This window comes from Pituophis catenifer, unplaced genomic scaffold (genome assembly GCF_029215685.1).
Source record: "Pituophis catenifer annectens isolate HBS135680 unplaced genomic scaffold, rPitCat1.0.hap2 SCAF_1, whole genome shotgun sequence".
Taxonomy (NCBI): domain Eukaryota; kingdom Metazoa; phylum Chordata; class Lepidosauria; order Squamata; family Colubridae; genus Pituophis; species Pituophis catenifer.
This window is the reverse complement of record NW_027256881.1, coordinates 42,511,859-42,527,205: the sequence shown is the minus strand read 5'-3', so window position 1 is coordinate 42,527,205 and position 15,347 is coordinate 42,511,859. Positions and strand designations below refer to the sequence as shown.

Genomic DNA, 15,347 nt, shown 5'->3' with positions numbered 1-15,347 from the left:
TACAAATATTAAAAAACACTTAAAAGATATATAAATTTGGCCCAATTAAAACTCACTACCAATTAAAACATTTAAAACATTTAAAAATTTCTTCTTAAACCAGCCCGACTTGCTTGAAAAAATAGGTTTTAAGGGCACGACGGAAGGCACTGAGGTCTTGGATTCTCCTTATCTCTGGGGGCAGCCGATTCCAGAGGGTAGGTGCCCCCACAGAGAAGGCCCTCCCCCTGGGGGTCACCAGCCTGCACTGTTTGGCTGATGGCACCCCGAGGAGGCCCTCTCTGTGGGAGCGCACAGGTCGATGGGAGGTCGTCGGTAGCAGCAGGCGGTCTCGAAGATAGCTAGGCCCTATGTCATGGAGCGCTTTAAAGGTGATAACCAGCACCTTGAAGCGCACCCAGAAGACCACCGGGAGCCAGTGCAGCTCGCACAGGAGCGGTGTTACATGGGAGCACCATGCTGCTCCCGTCACTACCCGTGCTGCTGCGTTCTGGACCAGCTGGAGCCTCCGGGTGCTCCTCAAGGGGAGCCCCATGTAGAGAGCGTTGCAGTAGTCAAGGCGAGAGGTGACGAGGGCATGAGTGACTGTGCACAGGGAATCCCGATCAAGAAAGGGCCGCAACTGGCGAATCAGGCGGACCTGACAAAAGGTCCCCCTGATTACAGCCATCAGATGTTCCTCCAAAGACAGCTGCCTATCCGGGAGGACTCCCAGATTGCGAGCCCTCTCTGTGGGGGCCAACAACTCGCCCCCAATAGTCAGTGATGGAGTCAACTGACTATATCGGGATGCCGGGAGCCACAGCCACTCAGTCTTGGAAGGGTTGAGCTTGAGCCTGTTCCTCCCCATCCAGATCTGCACAGCCTCCAGGCACTGGGACATCACTTCAAGGGCATCGTTGGGGTGCCCTGGGGTGGAGATGTACAGCTGGGTGTCATCAGTGTACTGGTGGTATCTCACCCCAAAGCCACGGATGATCTCACCCAGCAGCTTCACATAAATGTTGAACAGAAGGGGCGAGAGGACCGATCCCTGCGGCACTCCACAAATGAGAGGCCTCGAGATCGACCTCTGCCCTCCTGCCAACACAAACTGCGACTGGTCAGAGAGAAAGGAGGAGAACCACTGTAACACGGTGCCTCCCACCCCCAACTCTTCCAGCCGGTGCAGCATGATACCATGGTCGATGGTATCAAAAGCCGCTGAGAGGTCTAACAGGACCAGAACAGAGGAGCAACCCCTGTCCCGAGCCCTCCAGAGATCATCAACCAACGCAACCAATGCCTTTTCCGTGCTGTGCCCAGACCTGAAACCCGACTGGAACGGATCTAGATAAGATGTTTCCTCCAGGAATTGCGGAAACTGTCGCGCGACCACACTCTCCAAAACCTTCGCCATGAAGCGAAGGTTGGAGACAGGACGGTAGTTGGCCAATATTGCCGGATCCAGGGACGGCTTCTTGAGGAGAGGCCTCACCACCGCCTCTTTCAAGGCGGTGGGGAAGTAACCCTCACTCAACGAAGCGTTGATAACACCCTGGAGCCAGCCTCGTGTAACCTCCCGGGAAGCCAGTACCAGCCAGGAGGGACATGGGTCCAGTAAACATGTGGCCGCACTAAGTCTCCCCCAAATCCTGTCCACATCATCGGGAGTCACGGCATCAAACTCCTCCCAGATAACATTCTCAAGACTATTCCTCGTCACCCTGCCCTGATCTACCCAGTCAGAGTCCAAATCCCTCTGGATCTGAGCGATTTTGTCATACAGGTATTGTCCGAAATCCTCCGCCCTGCCTTCCAGGGGATCCTCCCGCACTCCCAGATGGAGCAGGGAGCGGGTTACCCTGAACAGGGCAGCTGGACGATTCCCTGATGATGCAATAGAGGTGGAAAAGTAATTAAACTTTGCCGTCTCTATCGCCACTAGGTAGGCCTTAATATGCGACCTTACCAGTGTTCGATCAGATTCAGCGAGACTGGCCCTCCAACCACTCTCCAGGCGTCTTTTCCAGCGCTTCATTTCCCTCAGCTCCTCAGTGAACCAAGGAGCCGCACGGGATCAGCAACGGGTCAGAGGCCGCAAAGGCACGACTCGGTCCAAGGCCCCACCAGCCGCCCGATCCCAGGCGGCTATCAGATCCTCGGCCGTGTCATGTGCTAGAACCTCAGGAAATGGCCCAAGCTCCATCTGGAACCTCTCAGGATCCATCAGGCGCCTGGGGCGGATCCATCTAATTGGATCCGCCTCCCTGCGTCTGGGGGCAGCAGTTCGAAGATCCAGGCGAAGGAGTGAGTGGTCTGTCCATGACAAGGGTTCCGCGTCTATATCCCCAATAACAAGACCACTCAACCACTGGCCAGAGACAAAAATCAGATCCAGAGTGTGACCTCCCCTGTGAGTAGGGCCATGAACTAACTGGGTCAGGTCCATGGCCGTCATGGAAGCCATGAACTCCCGAGCCACCTCAGACGTTTCACCAATGGATGGCAAGTTGAAATCACCCATGACTAAAAGCCTGGGTGTATCTACTGCCATCGTGGCTACCACGTCGAGTAGCTCAGGTAGGGCTGTTGCCACGCGGCAGGGAGATTGTTGTAGATAGCATAACAGAAACTTGAAATCCTGTCATAGTTGCTCTCAGCCTTATCTTGAGCCAAACACAGTTAGAGTAGTGTTATTTTGAGTTTCTTCTTACGTTTTCCTTTTCCTCAGGAATGAGTATTCTGAAACTCTAATTTCTTCTGTATTTCATAATGCAATGAAGCCTATCTATGCAATTCATCAGTTAGGATCTTAATCATATGTCTTTTTTCATTTGTCTTGCACTCAGGGGTCTCTCTGTCTTCAATGACTTCAGAAGGTGACTATGCCATTCCTCCTGATGCCTATTCAACTGATACAGATTACTCAGAACCAGAACAAAAATTGCCTAAAACCTGTTCATCATCTAGTGATAATGGAAAAAATGTAAGTAAGCTATAACATCTTTCTATTTCAATCTGGCTTCAAGCATTAGAACTATAGAGCTGTTCCTTCTTTTAGAAGATGGTGCTGGTTATTTTGTATATGGCATGATTACGTTTTACTTATGTTATATCTTAACATTTCTTTTCCTTTCTCATGCTGTTAATCATATACAATAAATGAATCTATGTATGAATCTATGCATAAAGAACTGGACAAGGTTATATGTCTGTTGGTTCCAGTGGTCCTGTCAGTAGTTTTTGACACCATTGGGGTGTGCTGCCTTTTTAATTCTGGTTCTTAATTGTTTTTACTTGAAAACATATGTTATGTGTCTATGAGTAATTTTCCTAATTTTGTATTAGGACCTAAAACATCATTTTGGTTAGAAATACTGTTTATCAATTCATAGGGTATTACTCAAATAATTTTAGCATTTTTTTTCTTTTAAACTATAGGAACTGCTAGAGAAATCTGGATATTTGTTAAAAATGAGTGGTAAAGTAAAAACATGGAAACGACGATGGTTTGTACTCAAAGGGGGTGAATTGCTTTATTATAAATCTCCGGTAAGCAAGTGCAAATTATAAGATTAGATCATTAAGATTGTGTTTGTCTGTGTTTCTTTACTGAATCATTATGCAACAATTTGTTTTTGAATTGATCTGAAGTATAATAATGGATTACCTGAAATCTCTTTTCTCTGCCATGTTTATGAGACAATATATGTGATAAATTTTAATTTGATCAGAGTAGTAAACAAGGCAGTGTTTTTAATTCTGTGAGCTGCATAGAAATAATTCTTGCAATCCAAACATTTACAGCAGAAGTCTGATCTAGCAGTTTTGAGTTCTAGAAATCTTGTTGCTAGTCAGTGCTTTAATATAGTATATGAAACTTTAGTGACTCTCAGTGCTCTTGGAACCAATTCAATATAATTTCCTCTGGACTCTGCCCTCTGATGACTTTGGAATCCAGGGATGTTTAAGAAACCAGGGTTGTAATCTTCACCCACTCATGGATGACCTTAGGACATTCACTAACTACATTTAGATTATCATATTTCTTCCACACCATCTTATTTTTTTTTTGTCCAGTTATCCCCTTCTCCATTCTTTTTGTGGTATTCTTCAATCAAGTATGGAACTCTCCTCTTCTCCCCCTATTTTTCCATTTATCCAAGCTGCCTAGGAATCAGTGAGCAGTGATTGTTATGAATCAAGATAATTATTGTGGAATAATAATAATATCCCTTACCTTGATGTGGTTGTGGGACTTGTATGCTCTGAGAAAATGAGAGCTATGCCACTACATAGTTACTTCTCAGTCTTCTCAGTTACTTCAAAAGGTTGTTGTAAATGCAGGTTGGAAAGAAAGGGATTATGTTTAAACCTCCAAAAATTCCTTATAAATAATTATAAAGGTAAAGGTAAAGGTTCCCCTTGCACATATGTGCTAGTCGTTCCCGACTCTAGGGTGTAGTGATCATCCAGGGATGAAATGCTCCCGGTTCGGACCGGATCGCCCGATCCGATAGCGATGGCAGCGGGTGGTTCAGAGAAAAAAAAATCCCTGCACCCCCTCCCCCATGTCCAGCTGAGCCACGCGATCATCAGAGGCTTAAAAAGAAAAGAAAAAGCCTCTGCCGATCAGGCAAGTCAGCTGCGATCGGCAGAGGCTTTAAAAAAAAGAAAAAGCCTCTGCCAATCAGGCAAGTCAGCTGCGATCGGCAGAGGCTTTAAAAAAAAGAAAAAGCCTCTGCAGATCAGGCAAGTCAGCTTTGATCGGCAGAGGCTTAAAAAAAAAGAAAAAGCCTCTGCAGATCAGGCAAGTCAGCTTTGATCGGCAGAGGCTTAAAAAAAAAAGAAAAAGCCTCTGCCGATCAGGCAAGTCAGCTGGGGTCGTCAGAGGCTTTTAAAAGCATTTTTTTACAACTTCAGCCGAAGAGGTTATAGAAAAAATGGTTTTAAAAGTAAAAAGGAAATATTACCCCCTCACCAAGCCACGCACACAGAACCGGTAGTAACAAATTTTACATTTTACCACTGTGATCATCTCTGTTTCAAAGCCAAAGAACCAGCGCTGTCTGAAAACACCTCCATGGTCATGTGGCCAGCATGACTAAATGCCAAAAGCGTACGGAACGCTGTTACCTTCCCACCAAAGGTGGCCCCTATTTTTCTACTTGCATTTTTTACGTGCTTTCGAACTGCTAGGTTGGCAGAAGCTGGGACAAGTAACGGGAGCTCACCCTGTTACTTGGCACTAGGGATTCGAACCACTAAACTGCTGACCTTTCGATCGACAAGCTCAGTGTCTTAGCCACTGAGCCACTGGTTCCCCTGTATAATTATAAATCATTATAAGCTTATATTATTTTTATATACCAAAAATATGCAAAATATAAAGAATTCTAAATGTATCCATCAGTCCAAAAGGGGTTATGATGTCCAACCATCTGAAAGTGAATTTCAGTTTTTTGCTCTGATATGTGGTTGATGATTATTGATACTACACATGAAAATTTACTTATTACATTTTTGTCCCATAGAGTGATGTAATAAGAAAACCCCAAGGTCAAATTGAATTAAGTGCATCCAGCCATATTGTAAGAGGTGATGGAAAGCAAACAGTTCAGGTATTTCCTTAATTTATGATGTTTCATGGGGCAACAGAATAGCAGTCATGTGTACACCAGGATGTAGTTTTCCCTTTTTCTTCCTACTGACTTGTGATTATATTACAAACTCTTCATGAAGAAATAGATAGTGGCAGACAGTTGGGCAGTTACAAGCTTCCAGATTTCATTTGTGCTTGTAGGAAAGTAAGGTTTGACTGATACAAGCCTCCCCATTAGCAGTGCTCCCTGAGCAACCCATTGGGATACACAACATATATGTACAGTATTTATATGGATAGTGCTTCATTAAAACTGCTGCTTAATGAAGTTGAAATCTGCACCAACTGTGATTTCTCAGACAAATTAAAGGAATCAGTAATAGGTAGGAACTATGCTGAGGAAAAAGGAGGTCAAGAGATAAGGTATTTGGATGGGGTCTTGGACTTGAATAGCATCTATTTTCCTTCCTTAACTTTAGGAAGAAATAATTTGCTGTGCAAAGATGGGGCAATCTACTTGTCTTTTGAAAAAGCATCTTTAGGACATATATACTCTTGGAATTATTGAATAAATTTTCTGTTTATGTGGAAAACATTTTCATTTCAAAATGAGGTTGTGAATAAAGAGAAGGTGGGCAGCTCTGTTTCCACTGTCTATCACGTTCTTCCAGAAGTTTATCTTTGAGAGTATTGACCATTTGGCACAAGGGATGAAAATAGACTGATCTCCTTTTCCAAATGTATCCCCCTACCTCTATACTCAAAAAAGAACCAGTGAAGATCTTTCCTCTGAATCTGACCCTTAATGCTTTCAAAGTACCTGAATGAGTTCCTGTCCTGGTTAGGCATCTATGGCAATTTTGAAGACAAATCATGAACTTATGATCTAAAACCATTATTAAGACATCCATAATAAATGGTTTTGATAAGTTTAAATTCCTACCAATTGCCTATGGATTAGAATTTTGGATTAGGACTGGGTAGACCCAAATTCAAATCTCACTCAGCGGTGAAGTTTATAGCAGGATCCTGACCATTCACACTAGCCTTAATTATAAGTAGTCCCCAACTTACGACTACAATTGGGACTGGAACTATTGACACTAAGCAGGATCCTGACCATTCACACCAGCCTTAATTATAAGTAGTCCTCAATTTACGACTACATTTGGGACTGGAACTATTGACACTAAGTGATGCAATCATTAGGTGAGTTGCATCTGTTTTTACTATTTTTTTGCCAAAGTCATTAAACCAATCATGCAGCCATTAAGTGAATCTGACTTCCCTAATAACTTTGTTTTTTGAAAGCCACCTGGAGAATACAAATGGCAATAATATGACATTGGACAAATGCTACTGTTGCAAATACATGTTGGTAGCAAAGCACCAAAATCACGAACATGTTACTTTTTCAAGAGGCAACTGGACTTTCTGGTTTTTCTCTGAAGACATTTCGCTTCTCATGCAAGAAGCGTCTTGATTGAGAAGCGAAATGTCTTCAAAGAAAAACTAGAAAGTCCAGTTGCCTCTTAAAAAGCACCTTTGGGACAACCATGACCTGGATGACTGAGAATCTCCATAGACATGATCATGTGACTGCAAAGATGCTGTGTTAAGTCATAAATCATTTTTCTTAGCACCGTTGTAACTTTGAATGTCATAAAATGAATGGTTATAAGTCAAGGACTAGCTTGTATCTCATAGTTTTAACGAGGATAAAATATTGTTGAGAAATATCAATGTCATCTTGAATTCCCATCAAAGATTTAGTTATAAATACATTAATAACCTTTAGACTATATTTATTATAATATTTTGTATTGGTACCAATCAGGAGCTTAACAGTAAAAACGTTTCAGTTATCTTCAGTCAAAATGTTTTGTTTCTGTTGCTCCTCAGCTGACTACAGAAAAACGAACTTATTACATGACTGCAGATTCCCCAAATATCTTAGAAGAATGGATCAAAGTATTACAAAATGTCCTTAAAGTACAAGCTGCAAGCCCACTTTTTATTCAACCAGATGTTAAACCAGCAATGAAAGGCTTGCTTACTAAGGTAAAAGACAACTTTACTTTTTTCTTGATATTTCTATTTTGTTTTTATGTTTCAAGAGTTTTTGTTTAGAAAACTGGGTATTTTAATTTTATTAATTACATCAAAAAAATTCTAAATTACTATTAAATTGGTAGATTAGTAATCCAAAAATAGGGATGGTTTTAAAAGGTGTGTGTGTGTGTTTATAGGCCTATGTCTCATGAAAGTTTCACTACTCTCAAGGGAGCAGAAGGGCGTTAAAGAAATATGCAGGTTTGGGTATGTTTGGGGATTTTTTGCTAGGGACAGCAAAGCCTTATAGGATTTAATTTTATTTATGTTCTTTGCTACCAGTATGTGTGGGATTTTTGGTCCCCATATTTCTTAAATGTAATGAATAGAACATTCAGAAACTACAGTACTATATATGGCTCCTCTGGTGGTAAAAACTTTCCTATTCTGTTTCACAATATTGCTTTGATACAAAAAATGGTAAAATAGTTTTTTTTAATAGATACATAAACAATCCCCATAATGCTGGGGATTAGCTTTGTTTTTCATTACCACTTAGGTAAGTGGTTAAAGTTTTTCCTGATCATTCTGGAGGCTAAATTTGGTACCATTTAATATGTCTTTGCATTTAATCAGGGACCTTTTTAAAATGCAGATAATATCAGCTAGGTATTGGGATATCAGCAAGCATGAGTACAAAATGTAATGCTTCTTTTTCTGCCTTTATGAAGAAAACTTCTAATGCTATTTATTTCTGGAGGAAAGTATCCTTTGGTTTGGTATTAAGAATTCATTGCTCTTTTTAGTTAGCTATTACTCTTTAATTAGTTTTAAAAGTTAGCTTATAAAATGCCAGTTTTTGGAAAAGTTTTAAGATTAACTTAGCACTTGAAATCCCTCTTTGTGTTCCAAGCAGACTTGCAAAAAACAGGAGTAAAACATTACCAGGGAGATAGAATTTTAAAAAATACACCCAAAAGCATTGTAATGACAATCTCCTTTTTATAAGGCTCCCCAAGTATAACATGAAACCTAAATTCCCATGATCTTTCTTCCTCTTCTGTTGCAACTATGTTCAGAAGCTTTTTGCCATTTCATTTGAACTTGGAAAAAGTATACCGGTAGTTGTTGAAAAGAGCTGATGTAATGCCTCTATTAACAAGGTTATCTATTTTCAAGTGACCATAATTAAATTTAGATTGCTTAGGTTTGCTACATTGGCACTGGCTATTCCCCATTTTTTTTCTTCAACTTTTTCAACATGAAAAGTTCTAAAGGTAATTGGGTCTCCACATGATATGTCCAAAATGATAGTCATTAAGTCTGACCATTAATACTATGTATGAGAATTCCAGTTTGATTTATTCTTCAACCCATTTGTTTGATTTCCTGGCTGCCCATGATACCCTTAAAAATTTCTCTAGTACATGAAGTTCAAGTGCATTGACACTCTTTCTGTCCTGTGTCTTCCAAATCCAGCGTTTGTTTTCACAGGTTGTCATAAGAAAAAACTTTCCTGAAGATTAATTTAAAATAGAACTGAAAACTACTGGTTTGAATTATGTCTAGGCAGAAAAATAATCCAGAAAGAGGCTAAGGAGCTTATTTCTTATATGTTCAAGTGCAGCTACACTATTTATATTTCGTATCAGTTTTATATGAACTGTATATGAAAATTCAGGTATAAAAGTAACTCAGTTATATAGCTGTGTGTCTATTTTTTCATTCTTTCATCAAAATTTTCAGAAATACAGTACTTTGCTGAAGAATTGCAGCTTTGTTGTTACTGTACTGTAGCCCAGTACTATAATGCTTTTTAATACAGGATAAAAAAAGAATCTTTCATTGCCCTTTTGCATAAAATATTTCATTTTTTGCAGGTGAAACATGGATATTCCAAAACAGTGTGGTGTATACTAGTTGGGAAAACATTATATTATTTCCGCAGTCATGAAGACAAGGTATTTCTTTAATGTATTAAGAAATTATAAGTTAGAGCTATGATTTTATATCAGGTTATTTCTTAACCTGTTTTTTTCCAGAGACTTCCTTTAGTTCTGTATACTGTGTACTTTGTATTTAAGTGTGTTTAAAACAAATTCCCATGCACAAATGCAGTCTATATGTGTAAGAACATATATCCAGACATCTATTCAGATTCACTTGTTTTCAATCTACTATAAATTCCCCCACATAAAAAAAAATTTGGAGTCACAAAGCATCCATGAAACTTCATATAGTCAATTACCTGCAAGATTACATCCTGCTATGAGAGCTACTCAATTGTATTCCCATTTATATGCCATAAATGTATGTTAGATCTCCTGGCAGAGACCATTATTTTGGATTTATAATAAATTTTTTTTAGGTGATTTTCTTTGAAATATTGAGCAATGATCCTCAGTGTTCTTCTGAATGCCATAGCAGAACTAAAGAGAATTATCTTGTTTACATATAGCAGAGTAGAGATGTATTGGTTTACTAGCTTCTGGAGGTAGAAGTTCAGAGTATCTTTCTCACCTATTTTGTGGTGACCAGCCAGCCATAATTTCTCTTGGTTTTTAGGTAGGTAAGCTGATAGCGATCTGAACTATATAGATTCCAATGGGAGAAGAAGAGGCTAATTTTCCCTCTGATTTTTGGTTTCACTCCTCCATGATGAGTGAAAACAAAACAAAAATAAATAAATGGAGCCATGGACACATATTTGCAACCACTTTTGCCAGCTGAACACTGAAAAAAGAAGTTCATCATTTCTTAATACTTTCCCCATCCCATTAATTATGCACAGTTGTAACTAAAATAAGCAGAATAAATACAAATCATGTTTTCAATGAAGTCTGTCCAGTTTCAGTCATGGGATGAGAAGTATGCTCAACTTGATCATAGCAAGATATATGAACTAGATTTTAATACAGTTCTGTCCTAATATTAATGCCTTTACTTCTAGTTTCCCTTAGGCCAGATAAAGTTATTAGAAGCTAAAGTTGAAGAAGTTGATCGATCCTGTGATTCAGATGAAGATTATGAAGCCAGTGGTCGTAGCTTATTATCAACACATTTTACCATTGTCATCCATCCTAAGGAACAAGCACCTACGTATCTTCTAATAGGTTCCAAGTATGAGAAGGTAGCAAATGTTCCATTGTCCCAAGATTTTGCAGCCAGCTTTCATCACTTATTTACAGGAAAAAAAACTAAAAACCTGTATATTCAGGGGTAAAGTCACATCTGGACAAAGCTAATAAATAAAGTGGAATTTAACAGATTTAGAATAATTCTACATAATAATTTACAATAGCAGGAATTAGTTCCAATGAGCATTGAGCTTTCCCTTCATTAGCTGCAAGGAGAAGTTGAAAGTTGCAGAAAGATAGATAAACTATCGTTTATGAAGATAGCTTGTATAATTCATAACTAAGCTACTTTGGCTAAAGTAGAAGTAGAATTTATACTTGGGAGTGGTATACATGACCAGAGGAAGACAAGTTCCTTTTTGTAACTGTATATCCCTTTACATTTGAACAGAATGACTGTGTGAGATAGTAAACTTGCTAAATTACCTTAAAATGAATTTAAACTTTTTTCTATTTGGATAATTGACTAAAGTATGCCATAAAGTACATTGAAAAGTTATGTGTCAGGAAGATGTACAATGATATGATTATTCACCAATAGGTTTTTAAGAGTTTCTGAAATTATTTTTTTAGTTTTTTTCATTTTCAGCAACGCACTTGATGCATATATCTCTTATCTAATATTTCCTTTCTTCTGCCATTTTATATTTTGTCCACATACACATACTTAAGTGTTGATAATTAAATTGCTATTTGGAGTGAGAGGTACAGTAATATTTTCTTATCTTTCACTCAGTTTTATACTTTCTTCATTGTTGCCAATTTGTTTGCACTACCACTTGTCTAATTGATGATAATGGAATATTCGTTGAGAAAATTTCATTGTTGAGAAGAAGATTCCATTAAGTTTTATTTATTTCTATATAAATTGTATATTGAAAGACTAATCATGATGTAATTTAATTAAGAAAATGTACTTTATTTTGCATTTTGTGATGTAAATTTGTATTGGATGATCTCAATTGATGTTCCAGGTGGAAATAAACATAATTAATACTTTAATTAAATTGAATTGTAGAACAATAATATATTTTTTCAATTAAAGTTATGTATAAATGTTTTGATCAGTTTTTCATATATTTTTTTTAAAAAAAGACCTTTAAGTGAAACAAATTATGTTTGATTTCCTAGGATACTTGGCTTTATTATCTCACCATTGCTGCTGGAAGCACAAATATAAATGTTGGGACAGAGTTTGAACAGCTTGTCTGCAAACTGTTAAATATTGAAGGAGAACCCAGTAAGCCAATATATTTTCTGCTATCGACCCTTATTTATCAGGATGTACAATTGCTGCTGCTTTAAGAGTGAAGGGATTCCTTAAAGCAGCAGAATCATTTTTTCAGTCTGATTAAATGAAGGGCAAAGAAGTACTTGTATGAGTTTCCTAAACTCTTTTTAAAATCAGTTGCAAAGTGTGTGCAGTCCCATTAGCTATTTTTTTAAAATCACAAATCCAAGAATGCTGTTCAAAGCCTCTACAATATAGCTTATAAGCAACAAATTTGACTGGAATTTTTGTCAAACTGCATAATCCTTAGCTATTTCTTTAGGAAACATCAATGGTTGTCAGCTAATGGTATCTCAGAGACCATAGAATCAAATTGTAATGCAAATTCCATATTGTTATCTATATGCATGTGACACTATGGCACATGGAGGAAAGGAATAAAATTTGTTTCATCATGTTATTTATTGCATCATTTAGTCTCTTTACCTGCCTCCTTGCATGTGGCAGCCATTTTCTTAACTGTTCTTTTCATTAGAATGAATATGGGATATATCTAAATACCGTGTTTCCCTGAAAATAAGATAGGGTCTTATTTTCTTTTGGGCTTCAAAATAAGCACTTGGGCTTATTTTCAGGGAGATCTTACTTTTTTAAAGTGCTACCGCTGGCCCTGCTCTCTCTGTCATGCTATCTGCTCCCCAGAAGCAGCAATGGAAGGGAAAGAGAGGGGGTGAGGAGGGAAAGAAGCGATCCTAGCTGCCTTGCAGGAGGCATGCATGGTCACACCCGCAGCAGATGGAGGCAGAAGCATGGGGGAGGCAGGTAATCCAGACACTCTATGGTGTTGCTTGTTCAGTGCAGCTGCAGGCAAGCCAAGAGACAGAGGGACAGAGTGGGCAGCGGGTTGGGATTGCTTCTGCCTCCACCTGCTGCCAGTGCCTCCCGCGAGCATCCAATGGGGAAAAAGCAAAGTGGCTGGTCACAGAGCTAACAGCTTCGGGAAGCGGCCCAAGAAGCATAAGCACCACGCCCAGAAAGAGACGGGCAAAAGTCTGTGCACAGTTTGCTCCATCGCCCCTCAGCTGTGGAGCCCGGCCAGGAAGACGAGGGCAGAGCCATGTGTTGTGCCCGCAAAAACTTTTCCACCTCCCGCCAGGTTAACGTGCAGCTCCTCGCCTTCGCTCTCGCCGCCCCTCCCCCATACCTGGCCCTCTTTAGACTCTTTGCCGGAAAGGAGATTTTTCCCCCCACCCAGCAGCAGTGACAGAGCTTCAGTGCCTGGCCGGCCAGAAGCTTCTCACCCACCCTGCCTGCTGGCCCAGCTGTTGCTGGGATACTTCTCGGCTGTGGCAGGCCCCATTCTGCTGGTGTCACGGGTGGAGCCGTGCTGCCTGTGTCACCTCGCACAGCTGGTAAGAGAGCTGCAGCGCCCGCCAGAATCTGAAGACCATTGGGCTTGGTGTAGATGTAAGGAAAGCCCAGTGTCTGCAGCATCAAATAGGTGTGCAGGATGGCAGCACAAAATAGGTGTGCAGCCCAAAGGCAACAGCGGGCAAGGCGACACAGGCAGCCACTCCCGAAGGGGCCCTGGCAGGCTGGTGGTGCTCAGGACATTTTCGGAGGTTTTCAGTCTGGGATGATTCAACCCGGCCAGGCAGGAGCAGTCCTGCAGTGCGCTGCCAAGAGGGTGAAGAGGTCAGTAGCAGCATGGGCAGACGCTTGGCTATTTAAAGACTTGAGGATTTCAACTCCCAGAACTTACCACAGCCCCCCCCATCAGCTCCTTCCCCTTTCTGAGTTAGGGTAGCTCGCGCCCACTGGGTCCAATGGGGTTGGAAGTTTGATTGCACCCCGCGAGGGAGCCTCCATCAGCTGAGTCAGCACAGGCCAGGAGCTGCCTCACATTCTGTCTCTCTGCGGAGGGGGTCCCAGTACAATGCTTTGCCACAGCTTCGGAGCAAATCTCTGCCTTCCCTGCACAGGATTACAAGGCTGGAGGCTTCGCCTTGCTCCAATCTGCAGGAAAATTCCCCCCCACCACCACCATTTCCTTGCCAATCATTCTATCCTTGGGGAGTTCTGCACAGACACACATCCCAAAAATGCTCCCTCTGAAGCCTTCAGCCTTGCAATCCTGCACAGGGAAGGCAGAAGTTTGCTCCAAAGCTGTGGCAGAACATTGAAATGGGAGGCCTCCACAGAGAGACAGAGAGGCAGCTCCCGGCCCTTGCTGGCTCAGCTGATCCGCAGGCCGCAATTAAGGTGCTGAGCTTCCATAAGGTGACCAGGGAAGGGAAGGGCTGCCTCCTGTGCTGCCCACACCCACCCCTTCACTAGGGCTTATTTTTGGGGGAGGGCGTATATTTACACCCACCCCATAAATCAGGCTTGGCCTTATTTTCAGGACATGTCATATTTTCAGGAAAACATGGTATGTATTTATAACAGTATATTAATTTTTCAGTTATTGTAAATATTATAAATGTTACATAACATAAAATACTATAGCTAGAAACTTACACATCTGGGTAATTCAACAAATTTTATTCTTGATCTCTAATTGTTCAGATGCATGCAGATTGGGAAATAATGCATTATTCTCATCTATAAATCATTTATTAGAGTAACAGTGGAAGCACTAGACTAATATTTCTAAATGAATACTTAAAATATATATATGGAATGCTGTCAGTACTTTTCTTTTAGTTTTCACATAGCCATATTAGGGTTATTTAAACTGCCTTTCAAGTTAGCTGTCATAGTGTGACTTAGTAGACAACCCAATTAACTAATCAAATCTTTAAACTTTTGACATGTCAGTAGCATCGTGATATTTACTAGACAGGAGTGCAGCAGGAGCATATTAACATTTTCAGTAAGAATGATATATTGCTCCCTGGAACTTTAAAGTGCATATTGAAGTTTTATCTACTTTGCAATCCAAATAAGCATATTTTTTGTGGGCAGTACTCATTTGCAAGAAATATAAAGTATTAAACAATACTGAAATACTGAAATACAATACTAAAATAATATGACAAAAACATGGAATTAATTTTGTATGCTTCAGAATAGTCTGTATTGATATAATACTAGACTATAAGTATTTTCATAAAAATACATATATATGCTGAAGTTTATCCACAGACTTGTATAACATATCAGCATGTTATCATATAATATCCCAAGTAATTTGTGATTTTCTTAATTCAGTTCTTCATAATCTGTAGCTAGTTACTGTTGGTGATCTATAGCCAGTTAACTCTCAGTGTATGTAGTTATAGTTAGTTAAAATGGTCATTATTCCATGAAATTGCAAATCATGCAGATTATGACAACATTC

The 15,347-nt window shown here is 40.1% G+C and overlaps 1 protein-coding gene across 2 annotated transcripts in view; it reads left to right on the top strand.

Annotated features, from left to right (window-relative positions):
- Nucleotides 1-15,347, top strand: part of PLEKHH2 (pleckstrin homology, MyTH4 and FERM domain containing H2) — a 64,890-nt gene that overhangs the window by 33,429 nt on the left and 16,114 nt on the right. For both annotated transcript variants that reach the window (XM_070948443.1, XM_070948435.1), the window contains exons 12-18: nt 2,832-2,968; nt 3,424-3,534; nt 5,517-5,603; nt 7,487-7,645; nt 9,517-9,597; nt 10,587-10,766; nt 11,905-12,013. In XM_070948443.1, the coding sequence (XP_070804544.1) occupies nt 2,832-2,968; nt 3,424-3,534; nt 5,517-5,603; nt 7,487-7,645; nt 9,517-9,597; nt 10,587-10,766; nt 11,905-12,013 (864 nt within the window). The remainder of the gene's footprint in view (nt 1-2,831; nt 2,969-3,423; nt 3,535-5,516; nt 5,604-7,486; nt 7,646-9,516; nt 9,598-10,586; nt 10,767-11,904; nt 12,014-15,347) is intronic.